This window comes from Hyaena hyaena, unplaced genomic scaffold (assembly GCF_003009895.1).
Source record: "Hyaena hyaena isolate Hyena2069 unplaced genomic scaffold, ASM300989v1 scaffold_341, whole genome shotgun sequence".
NCBI lineage: Eukaryota > Metazoa > Chordata > Mammalia > Carnivora > Hyaenidae > Hyaena > Hyaena hyaena.
The window spans coordinates 57973-80592 of NW_024080973.1; the positions used below are offsets into that span (position 1 = coordinate 57973).

The following is a 22620-nucleotide window of genomic DNA, read 5'->3' on the forward strand; positions in this document are numbered from 1 at the left end:
AAGCAGTCAGTGCTGATATAAAGGAAAGATCTTGTTTTTTGATATATTTATTTTGTATTCAACCACCTTATCAAGTGGTCTTATTTATTCTAATTATTTCTCAGTTTAATATTTTAGTTCTCCTAAGAAGACAGTCATACTCTCTGAAAATAAAGATGACCTTTTTTCTCTTTTTCAATAATTAAATCTCTTACCTACGGTAGCAGTCAAAGCTTTCATAACAAGACTAATAGGAAGCAGGCTTGTTTCATTTCTGTTGTATAATTTTTTAAGTACAAGTATATTGACATATACTTGTGGACATATTTTTATCAACACACACATCTCCCAGAGGTAAATTAAACTACTTACTTTTATGTGTCAATGCAGTACAAATGAATAGAAAGCTTAGGTTTTTATTCCACATAAATTGAAGTCAGGGAAGGGGACAATAAAACAAGATGAGGAATAAAATAATTAATATATTTTGTGCCTTGTATTTTCTTCCTGAAATCTATAAACTTCCAAAAATAAATCATAACCATAAAACATTCCATTGACTCCCACAAATAGCTAATATCTCTAAATGAATATAAAACATCATAACTTTCTGCAATTTGTTCTTTCTTCCCAAGCTTGACTATTTATACTAGAAGTACAGAGTCATTTTAAATACCTAAATAAGCAAGTAACAGATAAGGCCTCTCAGCCATTTTATACTCACAACTGGCTGGTAATCACACAGCAGACCATAGTCTTCAGTGTACGTTGTCAAGGCACTCCTAAGAGGGATACGGCAATATTTGAGAAAACAACGACCCCAAAGAGAATGATATTTAAAGTGTTTAGTGTTATGTGCTTTACATGAAAGAAAAATGTTTCAAGGAGGTTTGACCCTAATAAAAATTTTAAAACCTACAACTGAGGCCCCTGGGTGGCTCAGTCGGTTGAGCTTCTGACTTAGGCTCAGGTCACGATCTCACAGTTGATGGGTTAGAGCCTCATATTGGGCTTTGTGCTGACAGCAAGGAGCCTGCTTGGGATTCTCTGTCTCCCTGTCTCTCTGCCCCTCTCCTGCTTGTGTTCATTTTCTCACTCATTTCCTCTCTCAAAAATAAGCATTTTAAAAAACCCTATAACCGTCCCAGACCTTGTTTATAACATTATCACTATAGGATGTCTTTCCTTCAATTACTTTCAATTCAGCACCACTTACTACTCTCCTGTACTATAATAATTCACTACCAATCCCAAGTCCCTGAGCTTAGGTGCCTTCCAGACTTTTGGGATTCTCTTTACCATCTGCTTTCTGCCTCGCAAATGCTTTTGACCCTATGCCCCATGCTCTCTGCTAGACGACAGCTGAAAAAGATTATAGAAAACAACCAGGTGGACTGAGATTATATTGCTTCCCCAACCTCTCACCCCATTAAACACAATGCTGAATAAATATATCCTCCCGTCCCCAAGTCTACAAGCATAGCCAAGCTCCAAGGGGAAACCCTGAGGTGCCCGAAATGAAGAGGATGCTCCCTAGAATGACAAGCCATAAGATGAAGTGCCAAGGCTAGAAGGTGGCATATGAACTGCATATGAAGGGCTGGAGACGTGGCCTTGGGTTCACAGAAGGTAAAGAGCTAAACTCCTACTTACAGCCAGGAGTCTGTAAAGTCTGTAACCTCATATAAAAGAAACCAAAGAAACTCCAGCCACCAGTCCAGAGAAACTTGCAAGAAAGTTTCTCTGTTTAGAACTCAGGGTGGGACAAAAATTATTCTCCTATGAGAGATAATTAAGTAAAATAATTAAGTAAATTAAATCCATAAAGCCCTACTTCTTTTTCTGGCAGTATTATGGGACTAGACAGGCAAACAAACTCTTCTGAGATTTGCACACCTAAAAATATTGGGTTTTGTTTCTAAAATTCCACATACGAGTGAAATCATATGATGTTTATCTTTTTCTGACTGACTTATCTCACTTAGCAGAATACACTCCAGTTCCATCCACATTGTTGCAAATGGCAAGATTTCATTCTTTTTGATCACTGAATAATATTCATTGCATATAATAACACATCTTCTTTATCCATTCATCCGTCGATGGACATTTGGGCTCTTTCCATTATTTGGTGATTGTTGACAGTGTGCTATAAACATTGGGGTGCATGTGCCCCTTTGAATCAGCATTTTTGCATCTTCTGGATAAATACCTAGTAGTGTTATTGCTGGGTTATAGGGTAGTTCTATTTTTAATTTTTTGAGGAACCTCCATACTGTTGCAAGTAATTTTTTTAAACACTAATCTAGTAACAAGAAGAAAAGAAGAAAAAGAAGGAAGGAAAATCATTTTTGCTCATAAGACAAATTAAAATCATAAAAATAAAACTAAATGTCTTTGCAAATACAATGAAATTACTTTTAGGAAAATGAAATTACTCTAGGAGTTAAACTCATCAATGAAAACATTTTCTCAGACTTAAGCTGAATATCAAACTGTATTATATAGTACAACTCTATGCATCTATACCTGGAATAAATTATTTTCAAAGAAAGTTTGAAAATAAAAGGATTTAAAGATATATCTAGAAAATATTAACCAAAAGCAAGTTAGTATTCTTATATTAATATCATATGTAATTGAATTTGAGTCAAAAGTTATCAGTTATAAAGATCATTACCTACTGATTAAAGGGACAAGCACCAGAAAGATCCTAAGTCAATAAACCTAACAACACAGAATGGATGTCAAAAAATGACAGAATCACAAAGATAAAATGACCAATCTGCAGTCAGAACAATATTGTTACATATTTCTAGATCCTTTGGTTCCTTAAACCCAAATATCTACATATATACTCCAAAACCATATAGATCAACAGCAAAAGCAAATAAAATCACACAATCACCCATGCCTAGTGCATAACAGCTGCTAGAGGAAACTATGTGAGAGAAAAGTCCAAAGTTAGTAGAGCCAGATCTAGAGCCCATACTGGAACAAAATCAGGTGGGTATTACAAGGAAGAGGGGAGAGGGTGGCCAGTCCCTAAGGGGGATGGAACACAGAAGACATCACCCCCAGAAAAGAGAGCATCCTTCACTGATGGGCAAATGCTGAGAACAAGTCTGTGACTAGAGGATCTGAAGGTTGGCTTTCCAAGAAGGGGACTTGGAAAGTATTCAAGACCACAGTGGCAGTCTGGGAAGGTGCTGCTTCTGGGAAAGGAAGCAACTGGCAAGGTGAAGAAAAATAAGAATTCAAGCTCAGAAATGAAAGGTCCTAGAATCATCACTCTTTCAAAAAAGATGCCTTCAATGAAATATAGATCACTTCACTGTTCCAACAGTAGAGGGCACTCTTGAACTAAGAGATTAAGAAAACTGCCCAAACTTCTCCCTTCCCCTCACTTAGAATTACCTGATTGCTGCTCCTCCAGGAAAATTTAACATAGGATAAACAGAGTAGTATAATATCACTATGAGAAGAAAACAACAAATAAAAATCAAAACTAAGCCAATGAAAACTCTTTCCATAAATATTCCCAAATAGTCACAGAAGTCCTTCATCAATGATTCTGGTCAATGAACTGGATTCTAGTCTATGAATTGGAGATACAGAAAATGCAGTAACACAAGAAAAAGAAGCATAAGTATAATAACTGAATTGAAAGAAATAAAATTCTCTTTTTTCACATAGAAGATTGTCTATATTTAAAAAAAATCTTAGAGGATCTATGAATCATAACAACAGGCAAGTTTCAGGGAGGTTGTTGGATACAAGATCAATATACAAAAATAGCATATCCATACACCAGCAACAAGAAATTAGAAAGCATAATTAACATGGAAATATCTCATTTATAACTGCAGTAAAATCTGTAATGTTCCTATAGGAATGCATCTAACAGATTTAAAAGACTTAAAATCTGTTAAATCTGTTAAAAAAGACTTTTAACAGATTTAAAAGATTTAAAATGACAAAAATTTTAAAATTTGCTGAAGTACATAAAACAACTCCTTTATTTATAGATGGCTACTCAATATATGTTACATACACATATGTGTGTATGTATAATTTCTAAAAGGTTTACAGTCTGACATTTTATAAATAACTCTTGATTAAATTATAATTTGACATTTCTATTGCTCAAAAGACACCATAAACAGTGCTACAAGAGAATTCATAGACAAGAAGATATTTATTATAAAATTAACTCAAATAATACTAGTAACCAGAATAAATCAAAAAATTTTTAGAAATCAATAAAAGACAATGTCCCATAGAAAGATGGACTAAGGCTATAAATAGTTCACAGTAGAAGAAACCAAAGTGGCTAATAAATATTTGAAAACAAATTCAGGCTTAAAATGCATTCTTAAATTCAGTAGTGAAATGCAAAATGAAACAATAAGGTATCATTTTATATCCTTTTGGTATATTTTTTTTTATTTTTTTTTATTTTTTTATTTTTTATTTATTTATTTATTTATTTATTTTTTTTACAAATAGTTTATTGTCAAATTAGTTTCTACATAACACTCAGTGCTCATCCCCAAAGTGCCCTCCTACATGCCCATCCCCCCCTCCCCCCCACATCCATCAGTCCTCAGTTTTTGTCAGCATTCAAGAGTCTCTCATGGTTTGCCTCTCTCCTTTTGGTAAAAATTAAAAATCTCTATAATGTTTATAAGAATATGAAAGTATGAGTATATTCACATATTACTAATGGCAACATCTTATAAAATTGAAGGTACACATATCTTAATAATCAGCAATTATATTTCTGAGTATTAAGAAATCCTTGCATATATACTCAAGGAGACATATATAATATTCAATGCAGCCTTCTTTGTAACAGTGAAAAATTGGAAGCTAATGTCCATCAATATGGTGAATATATTGAATTACTCTATAAGTCATGATAAATGGTCTTTTTAAAAAAAATAAGCAAATATGGCAAAGCTATCAACTTACATTATAACTAAGAAATAATGGATGTCTGAAGAGTATTTAAATGGAAATATTCCATAATTTTAAAATGTTTAGGTGTTAATAAATGACAGTGAACTTATTTCTCTACCCCATTTTCATCCAAAGTTATGACTCAAATGATATAATCATCAGTCAAATGGAGTGTTGCTTTGGGCAGGCCAACCTTGCAAGGCAGCACTGAGCATCTCTCAATCCACTTAAAGCAGGTAGAAACCCATTCCACCAAGCTCAGGCCCTTCTCCCTTTCTTTATTATCACCTCCCAGCACAGAGTCTGATACAATGTAAGCACTTAGAAATATGAATTAAATGAATAAAGCAATAAAAATAATTAGAATATAAAAACATACAGATTTACTACAAAACTCAAAGTAAATAAAGGTGGAAGGTTAAAATATTCAGTTATCTTTCTGAAAGTGCAATGTGGCTCAGCAAAAGGGAAACTTTGATTATACTAAATGATGACTTTCAGTCAGTTAGCTATAAACTCTTTGTGATCATCCCCCTACCCCCTGAGCATTTTAATCTGAAAAACAGGGCCACAATCTTGAAGTGATATATTTTGTCCAACTTGAAACAAGATGGTCTTTTGAAAATAAAACTATGGAAAATCACCACAGATCTTGCTCTTCGATATCAGCTAAAGACTATAGCCAAATAAAGAATATAGTGAAAGAATAAATCCATTAGAAGAGAAACGGTCTACGGAGAAACTCAAGAAAGCAAGAGTTGAAAAAACGAAGGGAGGCATGTTTCTAGGCACAAGGAAGAGGGGTCCTGGCTCATAAACAGACCTCTCTGGGAGGTTCTGGGAGGAGAGCTGCAGTACGTTAATGTGAGCGGTCCAGTCTGATTACGACAGCTAACAGTGACTTTACCTCATTGTCTGGAATCACCTCAAGCAAACCTTGTCCACGTGTCCCTGCTCTGTCGCTCCATCACTGCCCATAGCTGATAGGTCTAAACAACAGTCCCCAGTTCAGATTCCATCAGGGCTCTCCGTGGGATTTTTTACTAGAGATGTCCTTCTTCTCTGGTAAGAACCATGGGATGTAAAGTCCCTCTTCTCAGAAGGAGAAAAGGAGGCCAACAAGGAGAGAATCTTGGTCCCAATTCCAGAAGTCTTGGAAGCCCAGCTCTTCCAAGAACTTTCCCGGAGTTCTACCTAGTAATTCAAACTCTTATAATAATAAACTCTCCTTCTGGCTTAAGGTAATTTTAATTGTGCATTTTTTACTTAAAACTGAAAGAGTCCAACTATAATCAGGTAGTCAGAATCTGAGGCCATTGATTATTGTAATCTTATAACTAACTCACACACTCAACAACATTCTGATTATACACTGCCTTCCTATCCATTTTTTTTTTTTTAACGAGAGAATCCTTTTGTTTGGCTGACATGAGTGGTATGCTTGAACATTTTATTTCCATTATAAATTAACTAATTAGAATACTGGCTTTTCTTGGGAGTGTAATGAGCATAAGTCAATCTCCATGAGTCAGATAAATTCTGAAGCACAGATAAAATTGTCTTTCTGGACATGTAAAACTGAAGACCAGATGCTGATAAATTTACCAATATAATGCCATGCTGTATGAACATTTGGAAAGTGGACAGCTGGTTTTTGCCCAGCACCACCCACAGTTTGCCACACATGTCCTCTTCAACCTTTAATGGTTGTAAGGTAGAGAACTACTAAAGGTGTTCTGAAAGATGAAAAAGGAAAAGAAGTCTCATATTGAACTTTTTATTAAAGCCACGGTATGGTTAAAATGCCTACAATGACACTAACCTCTATGGGAACATGTGTGAATCTATGACAAGATGAAATACCCAAACCCAGGGAATCACAGTTTGTCTAGAGGACAAGCAGATATTTTCTTAGCCAGCTTCCCGGCAGCCAGAACAATGGCAGGTGACATGTACTCAGCAAATCAGAGGTCCCACCTAAGACTCTGAATCTGAGTAAGTGACTCAAAAAAGCAGAGAATTAATCTGGAATTAATCCCGTTTCTGGCAGCAGTAGAAGCAGCATCCGTTATTTAGGATGAGGAGAGTCCCCATGGCTATGGATTTTACTTGACTCCATGTGGTAGGAGGGAAGGAGAGGTTACAACCACTCTGGGAAGTTATGTGTCATTCTTACCAAAAAAACCATCATTCTTTTTTAATCTCGGATTGAGCTGAGATTCCTCTTCCTTCTACCTGCAGAACTAAGCCACACAGAACAAATCTGATCTTCCACAGCGGCTGAATGCCCCCCAGCTTTTTTTAATCTGCACTAATTTATTCTCAAACTTCCCCAGCTGTGTAATTCTCATCTCAAAATATTCAGTTAATTTTACTTCTTGTGAAAATTTCTCCTGGAGAATTCTGTTCCGTTCTGGTCTCAGGAGAGCCTTCTCCCAACCTGCGGCACAGCTGGCTCATTGGCAAGCCTTTGACCTAGGGATAACTGCCACTGCTCTCTTCAAAGGATTTTCTATTTTGGGGGTCCCTTATCTTTCTCTACCTTTGTTTACTCCCTCGTTTTTTAAATCATTAACAGAGTGTTATATTCGTTTCAGGTGTACAATATAATGATTCAACAATTCCATACATTACTCAGTGCTCATCAAGGTAAGTGCCCTTAATACCCTTTATCTATTTCACTCATCCCCCACCCACCTCCCCTGTGGCAACCACTACTTAGTCCTTTGTATTTAGGAGACCGTTTTTTTTTGTTGTTGTTGCTGTTCGTCTCTTTTTTCTTTGATTGGTCATTGGTTTGCTTCTTAAATTACACCTATGAATGAAATCATACCCCATATTTGTCCTTCTCTGACTTATTTCACTTAGCATTATACTTTAGGTCCATCCTAGAAATCAGTCTCAAAGAAGCTGGAGGGCAAGAGGTGGAAAGAACAGATGAAATGGTGGACAATTTGAATGTGCTTTTACTCCTGATCCAAACCAAGCCCTTGCTAAGTTTCCTAGAAGTTTGGAAGCAGTTCTCTCCCTCCATCAAGAACACAGACTTAAAACCCAGAGATTCTAGTCTCTGCTTGACCACCAAGTGATTATGGGGGTCTTGAGTAAGTCATTTAAACTCTCTACATCTTATTTACCTTCATTAGTATCTTTTCCATAAATACTTAGAGACTTAGGACAGATAAATTAATTAATGAGAAATTGGATTCTTTGATTATCTCTGTGCTTTGATTTCCTTGTTTACAAAATTAAGAAAATACCGATTTATATGACCTCGTATAAATGTTAGGAGTGGATAATGCATATAAAATACTTTGAAGGAAATGGAGCACTCTAACCAATGAAGCATGAAGGACAATGTACTATAGTAGTTAAGGACACAAACTCTGCAGTCAGACAGACCAGACTTGTTGAGTTTAAAACCCAGTTCTGGTGCTTAGTAGGTCAAGGAAATTTTGGGAAGTTATTTTACCTCTCTGAGCACCCTTTTAATGGAGATAGCTGCAGTGTCTATCTCAAAGAAAGAATTAAATGAAATAAGGCATATAAAGCTCTTAGCTCAGTGCCAGACACCTAGTATGTGCTCATTAACACAAGAAGAAAAAGCAGTACTGCAACGATACTAATTAAAGAGTGGAAGAACATGGTTCTCTTTGGATTCTATTTGAAATATTCAAGCTGTTGAATGGATTGAAAGGGACAAGACTGGAGGCAGAGGAACTAGTTAAGACACCTATATTAGCAACTGGATCTGGGTCAGTGATCTCACTCATGCTACAGTCTCAACTATCCACCTGCTGTCTGGCATCTGCTCTTCCTCTTACCTTCACTGCCTCAATGAATGGCCCCATTAACCCCCATGTGCCTAAGCCAGAAGCCTGGGAATCAACCTTGAGTCTTCTCTACTCTTATAACTAATCAGTTACCAAGGAAATGTCTATTCCTCTCTCTTAATATATCTAAAATATGAAATCTTTCCCCCCCACACCGCTATCACTAGAGGTCAGGAGCTTATCGTGTCTTCACTGGATTAGTTCAACAGCCTTCCTACTGCAGTTCCAGTCAACCACTACCTGCCTTCTGCTTTCTAAACCCAAATCTGATCGTTTCTACCCCATACTTGAAAACCTTTCACTCTTGCCTCATGATAAAGTCCAAACCCTTTAACATAGCTTTCAGGCCCTACCTGCTTTGTCCCAAACATCTCTCTCCAACTTTGGCTGCTATCACTAAAACCTTGTACTCTATGAACCAAGCACACCTATCACAGGTACCATTATCCCCTGCCTTAAGTCCCTGTCTAGGGTGCCCTTCTCTCACGTTGATCTGGCTAACTCCAGCTCAAACTTCATGACTCAGTTTAGGTTTCATGTCTGTCTGGAGGCCTTTCTTAACCTTCCAAATCTGAGTTTGTTCTCCCCTTGCAACCTCTGTTCACTCTAGCGTGTCGCAATGTGTAGGTGGGCTCGTTCAACAACACTTCCAGCCTCAACCTTCTCCCTTGTCTTTCTCTACTTAGAAGACTCTTGTAGCTAAGGGTGTCCATGTCACAGTCCATCATGTAGATGCAGAATGACGATTCTGAATGGGGTTTCCCTTTACCTCTTCACTTTCCCACTCTTCTTTCTAGAACAGATTGATGATGTTGAGAGGCATAGCAACCCTCGTGACACTATCAGGATGAAAGCTTCCTAGCAAAACTTGTAGAGAAGAAAGACAAAAGTACCCTGCATCCCTGATGACATCATGTAGGTGCTCTACCAGTCTTTTCTTTTAATTTATTTTTGAGAGAGAAAGAGAGAGGGACAGAGAACATGCACATGGGGAAGAAGCAGAGAGAGAATCCCAAGTAGGCTCCATGCTCAGCCCATTGTGGGGCTCAATTCCACAAACCGTGAGATCACGACCTGAGCCGACATCAAGCGTCAGATGCTTAACCGACTGAGGCACCCAGGTGCCCCATGACATACCAGTCTCAACCACCTTACATTTCATGCCAGCTGACCAAATTCCTTAATTACTCAAGTAACTATTAGGTTTTCTGTTACTTTTAGCCAAGTGTATTCCTTACTGATACATGAGTACTGGATTGGTTCTTTTTCATCTCACCTATTAGACAATGAGCTACTACAGGAATGGGGTGTCTTTTTTCTCTATATTCCTAGTACCTAATTGTTCCTAATTCATAGTAGCCACTCATTATGTCGAAAGAATGAATTCAGATATGTGGAACAAATATAATTTCTTCAAGACTAATAGTTTTTGCAAGCCATTCTGAAGGGTAATATAAGCCTTATATATTAAGGTAACAATTTAACTATAAAAGTGCCAAATATAGAATCAAATTATACACAGAAAAGCAGAAAAGATTTCTGTAATGCTGTAAAGTTCTTGTTGCTGTGAAACCACTTCTATGGCTCAAAGATGCATATTACAGTACTATCCACTGAGACCCACTTAGGACTTCAAGTAATTATAGCATTATGACAACCACATAAATTTCCAATATTATAAAGAGAAATATTAGTAATGCAGGCTCACCATTACATGGAATAAAAGAAAATGTCAGGATTAAATATAAATTCCATAATATTGACATTTTGAAAATCTTTGCCACTCATTTCTTTTATGAGCTCATCAATCTCAAAATTTGAACTACTTGTATTCCCAATGGATTAGCAATGACACAAATTCACCTGTAGGCCAAAAAATGATAGAAGCAGCCATATAATCATGGTAGTTAGAGACAGGAAGGTTACTTCAATTAGCTACTGCTATGGCATAAAAGTTAGTGGCTTAAAATAACAACTATTTTATTATCTCTGATTATTCTGTGGGATGACTGGGTGTAGCTGTGTAGTGTTTTGGTCCACGTGATGTCTGTGAGACCTACAGTCATCCAGGCACTTGAATGGATGGAAAGATCCAAGATAGCTCATTCTCATGTCTGGCAGTTGGTTTTGTCTGAGGTCTGGGAGCTTAGCTGGAGCTGTCAACACAGTGCCTTGGTTCTCTTCCATGTGTCTTGGGCTTCTCACAGCATGTTGGCTAGAGGCCAAGAATCAGAAAGTAGGAACTACCAGTCTAATAGGGTCTGCTCTCTGGTGTCCCAGAGATCTCTTCTGCTACATTCTATTGATCAAAGCAAGTCACAAGGCCAGCCCAGATTTATAAGACAGGCCAATGACCTCTGCCTCTTGATGGGAGCTGTGGCATGCATGCACAGAGAAGGAGAGGATTGTTGGTAGCTACTTCCGGGGACTAGAGACCAAATAAGTAAATTGAATAAGGCTATCTTCATAATTTTATCTTGAGGGCCTCACTGAGCACACCTGAATATGCAAATAAACTTCAGTTTGGTACCTGTAGTGTGACTGGCTATTCTAATGTCGTTAGATACAATAAAGCTTTACAGGGATCTTTCAGCCATCATGCCACATGTCAGCACTGTGATGCTAACAAGCACTATACCAGGTGCTTTCACATAACTTTTCTTATCAAGTTATACGAATTACACTGCAAGGATAGCAATAAAGTTGGCCATTGCTATCCGCCATTAAAACACTCCTGTGCCAAGGCACACAAGCCAAGTTAGGACCTGAGCCACATCCCCAAATATTAACAAATGGAAAAGTGTCCCACCTGCTTAACTGTTTGGTTTCAATGTTATGTCAGGTAAGGGAGGATACCCTAAATGCAGGAGTAGCACAAAGGGCAATAGCATTTAGGTTGACCCTGAAATCATTTCAGCAAATTTGACCAACTATAAAAGCCATCATTACTCAGCACCTGCCAAGCCGCCCATTCCAGGCAGCCTGAGTGAGATGAGCTCAGGACTCTTGCCTCACAGGGGGAAAGTTCCAAACCAAGAGTTCCAAGCCAAAGTTCCTAAGGTATGTCCTAAGAATCAGTAGCCATGTTATTTGAAAAATGAAAAATTTGAATCCAGAAATTTTAAGAGATAAAGAACCTTTCACCAGTATTTCCTTTTAATGGCTTGGTGCTCAAGACCTAGCCTGCCTAAATGCAGCAAATAAAGACCAAAGCTCTTGGTCTTAGCCAATCTCAGTCCAAATCCTGACTCATCACTTACCTGCTCTGAGAATTTGAACATGTTGCTTGACTTCTCTGTGCTTTTGTTTTTCCAACCATAGAAAGTAGGTCATGTAGATGGAACAAAATCATATGAGTTTTGTAGGAAGTGAATGAATTAGCAACATTAGAATGGTGCCGGGCACACAATACATACCATATAAGTATTTGCTATTTGTAGTATTACTTAAAGTTATAAGTTATAGAAACCCAACTCAAACTCAATTAAGAAAAAAAAGGAAAATACCAGCACATATTAAAAGAATCCCATCAGAACAGTCTTTTTCTACACCTCTGCTTCACTTCACTTACAGATAAATGCTCCCCCTGCAGCAAGATGCCCTCTGTAACTTGCCACCTGGTAAATGTTCAGGCATCTTGCCCAAAACTTCCATTACAATCCTAGAATGCTTCCTGAATGGTTGGCCTAGGTCATATGGCCAACACATGGGCTTGTGGGAGGTGGGGGTGGGGAGGAGAATCAGCCTGTTAGCACATAGTCTGGCCACATTACACTGAATGGGAAGCAAAAGGTCCTCCAGTGAGCAAGAGGGGGAATCAAGAATGGGGTTCCGGTCTGTCTCACTCCTATTGCATGGTCGCTCCATCACATCATTCTCCTCTTCACATTTTCTTTGTTGTTATTCTCATCACCTTCATCACAGGGCAGTTTTTCAAACGTTTTTCCCTTCTGGAAAAATGTTCAACAACTGGATGGCATTTTACCAACAGACAAGCCACTGCCTAAGTGCCCAAGTAGAAAACAAAAGCAAATGCCTTGCACTGTACTTTGAGAAAAGGAAAAAACAAAATAACACCTCTTACTATTCATATTCAGTCCCCTTCCTCTAAAGAGTGCCAAAGGTTTTATAGATGCTAAGTGCCCCAGTGAGAGAAATAAATGGAAAGAGTTGAAGGTGCGGTCTCAGCTCGCTATGGCTACTGGGAAGTAATCATTCCACACACATATGGATAAGTGCTCTATGCCAACAGTGAACACTTAACTGCCCGAACTACTTTTGGCCTCATTTAACTTGTCTATTTATGAGACTACAGATGCCTTTCTCCTTAGAACCATAAAACTTTAGAGCAGGAAAGGACTTTACAGATCATTTGGTTCAATCTCTTCATTTTATAGATGGAAACAACTGGAACCCAGAGAGGCTTATTAGCCAGCACAAGGTCACATAGCCGGTTTAGTGCAGGTCCAGAAGTAGAACCCGTGTCTCCTATCTTCTCATACCATGCCTTTTCTGAAATACCACACTATCTCCAAAAAGCTAGCCAGTGATCCAAAACACTATCAATTTCTTTCTTCTCCAGTCATGTGTATCACATAAGCGTTTGGATGACTTCTGGAAATGAGATGCATTGATTATAAAATTTTGACAATATCTACTAATCACTAGCACCGGGAGACCATGAAATTTGGTAAAAGCATCAGGACACAGTAGTTAGCGGCTGTCCTTGTAAGGGATGCTTTCATACTTCTCCATCCTCCAGCAGGCAGTCAGTACTTCTGGGCTGCCCTCAAGCTGACACAGGCTCCAGGGGTAAGCTTCTCACCCAGCGCATAGTCTATGCCAGAGGTGGCTCTTCCCTGTCAAAAGAAATTAGCTTCCCCTGTGAACCATTACCTCAAGAGCATGCATGGTTACATATGCATATTTAAGTAAGGGCTTCTGAGAAATAAGATCCTAAAACTATATTTATACTAAATCTCATTTGCAAAATTGGATCTACTTGATACAGCTTTTGTTGTTGTTTTCTCTGTTTGTTCTGTTGCTTTGGTTTCTGGTTGGTTGCTTGCTTAATGATCACAGATGCAGTCCAAATATTATACATGGAAAACCTTACTTCTTAGAATGAATCAGCTACAACTGTCTGTTCCTATGGACAAATCATAAGATAATTTTGTATAAGATCATCACATACCTAAGGGCCTTCTGATAATCAGTGAGTTAGCTTTTCAAATTAAGTACAAGTTCTTGAGAACTTGAATTCTTGAGAGCAAGATGGGAGGGCAAAGAAAGTCTCTTACTAATTATATTCATGTTCGGATCTACTTTTCCTATGTGCCTTAAAGGAAATGTGTCTCATTACTTTTCTCTGCCTTTAATGTCTCTACCATGTAGTAAAAGGAGTATGTGTCAGAGACCCCCTAAACATGCAACTGTCCCCATCTGGGACCAGAAGAGCACTGTTGGTGGCCTCTCTGACCCTCACCCCTTCTGTTGCTGGTCAGGGTGAATTCCTTGGAAATTCACTGATAGAAATGTAACCAGCTCTCAAGAGAAACAATAACTCTAGTTCTTAGACAAGCTCAATCCAGCCTCAATGTACATAAATCTCACTTTTAAAGTTAAGTCATTGGTATAACTTTTAGTCTCAACCTTACTGCTCCCTACATTATAATTTTTAAACATTTATCTCAGTCTGTGACATATGTGGAAGGAGTTATCCACAGAGCCCTTTTCTCTAGGTAAGGCCAGGAGTGAGAAGTGGTGTCCGAACACTCTAGTCTTTCCTATTTTCAATGTTTCAGAAATGTTTGCTGCCAGTTTAAGGAGGAAGGGTGTTGCATCTTCTTGACATTGGTCCAAAATAAAGTAAGCTGGCTATCATTGAGTTGTGAGAAAAGAAACAAATTGTTGGGGGCCCAGGTGGCTCAGTCAGTTAAGCGTTTGACTCTTGGTCTCGCTCAGGTCATGATCTCACCACACGTGGGACTGAGCCCCATGTCAGGCTCTTTGCTGACAGCGTGCAGCCTGCTTGGGATCCTCTCTCTCTCTCAATCTATCTCTCAAAATAAATAAATGAATGAGCATTTTTTTAAAAAAAGAACAGACTATCAAGTGCCATCACAATATAATGAATGTTATCTAAAAATTAAATAAATGCATCTGGCTAACGTCCCCTTAACAACAAAACTATACGTACATTCTGATTTTTTTGTGAAGAGGTAACTGGAAGTTTAAATTTACATTATGATTACAGCCTTTCTTTTATAAGTTGAAGCACATTACTTTGGTCCATTGAGCAAACTCATTCTTATTCATTGCCTTTTGAAGTTGACATTTAACTTCCACAGCTGTACAGTTGGTAAGAAGCAAAAGAATATTTAATATTAAAGAAAGCAGACTCTAAAACACCACAGAATTCTATGGTATGGACTATCCTATAATTAGTGTACTGAAAGAAGGAATTACATATGAAATTAATGAAGGACAGTCAAAGGTGTTCATATATTTATTTCCTTGCTGATAATCAAATAAGACAAACAAGTAATTCAGCAATTCCAACTAAGAAGGGCTGATTTTCTAGACTGTCTTCTAATGCATTTACCAAAATAGAACTGAGAACAACTTGTGGTTCTACAAGTCTTGAAATCCTAAATCAAATAAGATAGGAAAGAGCAATACCTCTCCTTTATTAGAATTTTCTGCTCAACACCAGAAATAATCTATTCGTTCAAGAAATGATTACTATGCAGCTGCTAGAGGTCAAGCTCTCTGGTAGGAACTGGGGATGGAGCTGTCACGGTCTTGCCCTCTAGAGCATGGAGTTTAGCAAGAAAGACAAACAGGGATGCAAGTAATTGCAACCACGATTAACAGTGTTAGGATGAAAGAAGCACACAATGCCATGGATACCCACAGGGGACCTATCAAGTTGTGGGGGCTGGGGTGACAATAGAAAGGGAGGGTCCTCTGGAGGAGGTGACATTTCAGATGCGACTTGAAACTTTGGAATTAAGATGAACTATCCACATCACATTTTGTTCCTTCAAAAAACTCCACTAATATATGAAAGAGGCTTACAAAATAAACCCATAAGGATACGGAGAACAGGAAAAGGGACATGAGAAACAAATTTTGGAAGCTCGAGAGAAGAGGAACAAGTGGTGTCTGACTCAGCAGAAAGCTGAGTGAGTTCTGAGGCAACAGAAGAAGACTGGGCTGGAGCTGCTGGAGAAGCAGAGCCCCAGGTCCCTGTCACTCTCCACTGCTGGCACTGCCCCTTCTCTCTTCCAGCAGGAACTAGAAATTTATCCACTAGAAAGGGTAAAAGAGAGGTGCCTGGGGGGCTCAGTCGGTTCAGCATACGACTTCAGCTCAGGTCATGATCTCACAGTTCATGGATTCCAGCCCCGCATCGGGCTCTGTGCTGACAGCACGGAACCTGGAGCTGCTTCGGATTCTGTGTCTCCCTCTCTTTCTGCCCCTCCCCTGCTTGTGCTCTGTCTCTCTCTCTCTCAAAGGTAAATAAACATTAAAAAAAATTTTAAGGGTAAAAGAGACTCATTGATCAACAACACGATTCCGTGACCATACATAATGAAGGATTAATATTGATGTTCCAGCAAAATGCCCTGCTCACTCCAAGAACAGAGGTGCCAGTCCTCCACCCTTCAGAGGGTCAAATAAGGGCACCTCCTCTGGGGAATCTGACCAGCCCAAGAGGAAAGACTAAAATACTGACACCAGGCTTCCTGGGCGGGGGGTGGGGGGGGGTGGCTAGGAGTTGGGGGGAAGACCCACCTAGATTCTTCCAGTAAAGCTCCAGGTCAGTAAGCTTCACTCACAGGCTCTTAATCATGAGCAGAAAAGCAAGGGTTGATTACCAGAGCCCTCAAGAAAGCCTCCAGCATAAATAGGATACCATACAAACAAAAATGAAAACAGAAACAAAAAAGCATTTTACAGGAAAGAGAGAAAAAAATTTAAGAAAAACAAACTATCATTAACATTCCCAGATATGACATTGGACTCATGAAAGAAAAAAAGGATCCAATAAAAACAGAAGGATTCAAAAAACAAACCAAAAAAATCCGTCAATAGTAGGGTTGAAGAAACAGAGAAGACAGTAAAGACAACAACAAAACAGAAGGACAAGAAAAGTGGAGGACCAGGCCACGCAATTCAACATCCAAATAAAGGATTTCCAAAAAGAAAGAACAGAGAAAATAGAAGGTATAAACCATCAATGAGATAAATTAAGAACATTTCTCTGAATTGATAGTTTCTAGACTGAGTTTGCGGAGTGTCTGGCCCAGCAGACTTGCACAGCACTTAGCATGTACACATCAATTACCGTTCTAATTATCTTACGTATATTAACTTGCTTAATCATCACCACAACCCTAGAACACAGACGCCTTTATAATTATCATCTTCATTTTACAAATGAAGACATTGAAAGGGCCAAGCAACTTGCCCAAGATCACACAGGGCCCAGATGTGAAGGCAGGTGATGTAGTCCTGGACCACGCAGCACGACATTACCATGCAGGACAGAGCACACTCTGTAAAGGTTCAGAATACACTACAGACAGTTCTGTTTGATTTTTTAAAACCAGGGTTATCTATTATTTCCATAGTGCATGCAGGGCCGCATTCCTGACCAAGAGCCCATGGGAAACCCCATGCAGACTCTTCTTTCTGCCTCCACACACAACTTCCTTCTCTCTGACACCTTGGTCCTACAAATTTGAGTTACATTCAGAAGCTCTAAAATCCTATGCCTGCTTCTTAACTCAACAAGAAGACTGCTGTGCAGTTGGGCTCACCCCCTGCACCACAGCTGGAAGAAGTGTTCTCAGAGAGTGAGTCGGGGAGAATGAGATGCCCTGGCCCCTGCCTCCAGCACAGAGCACACAGTTGCTACCCACCACCTGGTGACAGCTGCCTACTGTATTTTGCCCGGTTCTTTAGCTATGCATGGCAGGATGGTAAGTCTGCAACCAGTCCTTGTGTGCCTGGAGACATCTTCGTCTGACCCTCCCATTTAAAAGTTCTAGCTTCAAAATTCTTTTCCTTCAACACTTCAATGTTATGGGTTTCCATCCCGTGTTGCTGTTGGAAAGTTAATGTAAACTTGAGTTTTGTTATTTTGTCTGATGTTTGGAACTGTTTCCTTTATTTCTCCAAGTAATAAACCTTTAAATTTCTGTTCCATTTGTTCCACTGGGTCTGCTTCCTCTGGTATAAGTTGTCTATGTCTTGTCATTTTTCATGATGCTTTTATTCTTTAGATGTGTCATGATATTTTTTAACTGGAACTTCGTCTGTATTACTCCTGAGACTACCAGATGCCTCTGCTTTGATGACTACAAAGGTGGCCCATTGAAAAGGGAGGCTCAACTGGTGTCTTCACTGTGAACGAGGCTGATGTGAGTTGAGCACTGCTACTACTACTCTCTAGGCTTAACTGTGCTTGTTTTCCCTGGCATTTCTGTCTCCTTTAGATGCACTGCCTACTTCCTCCATATACAAGACTGCTTTCTCAAATTGGAGTTGGGGGAGACAGCTCAGGGTCCTACTGGCGATCTATGGCTGGCATTACAGATTTCAATGCTAAGATCAGAGTGATTTCAGGGAGGTAGATTGTTGGTATCAAATCATCTAGTATGTAGAGCCCTCCGTGTCTCATTTCCTGTCCTGGACTAAAAACAGCAGCCAAAGTCAATGCAGAAACTCCAAGTTTGCACACACCATAGACAAGACTCGTTGAGCTCTTGTATAAGCCTGGCCCATCAAGATCACTGCTTCCACCCTGCACTGGTTCAGGACTCCATCTAGAGACTTCAACCTTTGCCTTCTCTCTTCTCCTCCCCCCCTCCTATCTCCTAGTTCTCTCTTCCTTTAGCCCATCATTTTCTTTAGAGTTTCTTAACGTTTGGATACAGTTGCCAAAGTCTGGCTTGGGATTCATTCTGCCTTTCCATGTCGTTGCTAGTATTTCCAGATTTCAGTGCAGAGAAGGGAGCCAGTGGGATTTTTTTTAGCTCATCACCTTTATGGAAAACAGAAGTCCACCCTCCTCAGGGATCATTCGGAAATACTCCCTGTGGACCTTCCAGGTCACTTAGATAAGCTACAACAGCCTGTGGGAGACACGGTCCAGGTCAGCCCCACTGCAGAAATCAAGGTTAGAACCTGCACAGTTAGAACACCTGGCCAGAAGTTCAAGTGACTGTGAAATGGGGTGTGGGGCATTATCATTTGGGACATTTCCCAGCTCAACCCCAGGCAGACTACAAAGTGGCTCAGTTCTAACACCAGACAGTTCTCACAGGAAGCAAAAACATCTACATTGCTGGTAATGATGACATGTACCCATATCTACATAATGCACAATTCAATACTTAGAATTTTATCATGCTTGTAAGTATCTATATTTCCCTATCACTTACCTATACATCATTACTGAAATTATGAAAGTTTGTCTTCTTTAGAAAGATGAGTGGAAGACAAATTTGTTTTCTGTAGTAACAAGTCATGCTGCCCCAAAATAAACGTATTTCTTTTATCAGTAAAAATTAGCAGTCTCTTGCTCGATAGTCCATTCTCATCATTCACAGTAATGTTCCATAAAGTCACCAGAAACACTGAATTAGCAGATACGGAACCACTGCTCTAGGGGAAACATAGGGCTAGGTTCCTGAGAGCCTCCAGCCACAACATTTTCCTAAGCCAATTAGTACATGCCCTGGTTTTATGTGTGTTTCTGCTTAAAGACACTTTATTTAATATGGACTGCTAATTCCTTAACATTGAACATGGCCAACAGCTCCATAGCTCATGCCTGAAGGAAACCTACCTAATATGCGTGTTTTCTCCCTAAGTCACATCACAGTCCTTTTGTGCTTGGGACAGGAGACAGCACTTGAACGTTGTACTCATAAGCCATTTCAAACAGCAAAATCACCAACAAAAAGCATAGGCAAAAAAGGAGAAGTCATGGCAGTAAATAGGTGGGGAGAAGGACACTTGTGTACAGTAGGTGAGCTGAAATGGGAAGGTAGAGTCCTGCTTTCCCCCGCTCAGCTGGGAATGTGCACACTAATTGGCTCAATTGTGCTGCCTTTCGACGCATATCCACGAATGACTGCACAGCACCCTGAGCACTGACTGATTTGGGGGTTACAAATAAATTATAGCAAGCAGGAGACTTTGCAAATATAGTATCTACAAATAATGAGGACTGACTGTACTATTATTATTAGTGCTTGCAAACTGATGGGAAAACAAAACTCTTGTTAAAGGATAGGAGACTGTGAAGTGCCATGTAAAGGGTATTTTGTTGACCTGGTAGACTCCTCACCCCCTCACTTCTGCAAACAAACCTCCCAATTAATGAAGAAACATTTGGTGCAATCTGCAGCAGTTTAGGGAACTAACATTTTGCGACGATCTGGTGGGTGTCTAGTAAAGAGAGCTCCAAAGCCAGTAGCAGGCAATCCAGTGTCCCTGGAAACAAGACAACAATTTTTAGAAAGCATGTCAGACTGACATTTATAAACTTTCAAAGCCATACAAAACTTACTTGGAGCTGGATTTTTTTAATCCTTTTTATTTTTTATTTTAATTCTAGTGTAGTTAACATACAGTGTTACATTAGATTCAGGTGTACAATATAGAGATTCCACAGCTCCATATAAAGAAAGGGGTATTTAAATCGCAGTTGGCTAATAATCTAGTTATTCAAGCTGCTGAGACGGGGAGTGGCAGTAGTAAAAGTGTGGCTGTAAGTAGGACTGATCAGACAAACAACAGGGCTTGGTACTGAGATGTGGCTTGTGGTTTTATATTAACAATTATAGTAATAAAACTGATAGAACCTATAATTGGGGATATACCCGTTAAATGTAGGGAAAGGATAGTTAGGTCCAAGAAGCTTCTGGACGAACTGGACTACCCGCTAGCTGGAGGTGGGTACACAGTGCAACCTGTTCCAGTACCTGCTTCAACTACTGATTATGTGAGCAAGGGAGACAGTGATGGGGGTGGTAGACAGAAAATGCTCTATTGGGAGCTCCAGGTATTAATGGGATCGGTCAGTTTCTTTTTTCTTTTAATTTTTTTTAATGATGTATTTCTGAGAGAGAGAGACAGCGTAAGCAGGGGAGGGGCAGAGAGAGAGGGAGACACAGAATCTGAAACAGGCTCCAGGCTCTGAGCTGGCTGTCAGCACAGCGTCCGATGCGGGGCCCAAACCCAACAACCATGCAAACCCAACAACCATGAAATCATGACCTGAGCCAAAGTCAGACACTTAACTGACAGAGCCACCCAGGTGCCCCAGGTGCCCCAGGATCAGTCAGGTTCTGAACCCTCCCTCCAAGTATAACTTGTATAACCATGAATAAAATTAACACAAATGTGCATGGGTGGTATAGCTGGGACGGAATTTGTATGATAGTTTTTTAAAAGATTTTCATGTCTGCGACTTTCATGCACCCTGCAAAATAAAATGTCCCAACAAGTAAATGAAAAATTCAGCATTTTTGTCACTGTTTTGACTACATTTTCCAACAGTTACAAGATAAGACAAAGTCTATGGATAGGCTTTTCCATGGGAAGGCATTATGCCAAGTTGCAGGACTATAGATATGTAAGAAATAGTTCTCTGGGATGCCTTCGTCGGTTAAGCATCTGGCTCCTGACTTCAGCTCAGATCATGATCTCACAGTTTGTTGAGTTCGAGCCCCATATCAGGCTCTGTGCTGGCAGCACACAGGCTGCTTGGGATTCTTTCTTTCTCCCTCTCTCACTGCCCCTCCCCTGCTTGCACTCTGTATCTCTCTCAAAAATAAATAAACATAAGAAAAATTTTTAAAAGAAATAGTTTCTCTTTTCAAGGAACTATTTCAAGGGAAACACACATACATATTAATAACTAGAATGTAAGTCCAACTCCTATGAAGAGCATAAACAAAACGCTCAGAGAGCAAGAATATAAGAGCAATTAATCCTGACTAATGACAGCTTACCTATTTTTTACTGCTTTCCAGGCAATATTTCTATGAACATGTCATACTTCTCTACATCTACACTTCCCAACAACCCTATGAAGTAGATACTTCTTATAATTCCCATTTTACATGTTGGCAAACTGAAGATTATAGACACTATCTACTTTCACAAGTGAAGGGTGGAGCTGGTATTCAAACCTAAATAGTCAGAAGACTGACCAGAAAAAAATTATGTAAAGAGGACCCAGAATGGGTAATGCTGATTGGCAAACAACTGAAGGAAAGTGAATTCTAGACACAGGGCATGGCATGAACAGAAAGCACAGAAGCTGGAGATGTGTTCATTGTGGTTGCTGTGGTCGTGTAATGGTAGCCGGGGCCACTGCACCTCCTCACTACTCGTCCAAACCCTTTCCTGCACATGTATGTTCTATAAGTGAAGGAAAGTATTAAGAATACCTTTCAATAATCCCAGAGCTCATTGTTTCTTCATTCAGTAAAGCCTTTCTCTTTGTTGTAGCCAATTCTCTGTTTAAATAAATTTGTGCCATTTGTTCATGTGTTTCTGATATCCAAATCTGGAAAAATAGAAGGTACGTATAAGAAAAGTAAATACAATGCCAAAAATGGTCAGTTACTAAAATATTTTTGTTGAAGTACATTTCTGATTTTTTTTTAAGAGAGAGAGACAGAAAGGGTGTGCATGTGTGTGTGAGCAGGGGTAGGGGTACAGAGAGGGAGGGAGGGAGAGAGAGGGGGAGAGAGAGAGAGAGAGAGAGAGAATCTTAAGCAGACTTCATACCAGTGAGGAGCTCAACATGGTGCTTGAG

The 22620-nt window shown here is 39.4% G+C and overlaps 1 protein-coding gene across 3 annotated transcripts in view; it reads right to left on the reverse strand.

The window, feature by feature from the left end:
* CUNH9orf135 (chromosome unknown C9orf135 homolog) overlaps positions 1–22620 on the reverse strand; it is a 78422-nt gene that overhangs the window by 17171 nt on the left and 38631 nt on the right. For 2 of the 3 annotated variants that reach the window (XM_039249545.1, XM_039249546.1), the window contains exons 3-5: positions 22250–22368; positions 20217–20285; positions 704–761 (exon numbers count right to left, since the gene is read on the reverse strand). In XM_039249545.1, the coding sequence (XP_039105476.1) occupies positions 704–761; positions 20217–20285; positions 22250–22368 (246 nt within the window). The remainder of the gene's footprint in view (positions 1–703; positions 762–20216; positions 20286–22249; positions 22369–22620) is intronic. The other variant, XM_039249547.1, reaches the window with a different exon arrangement.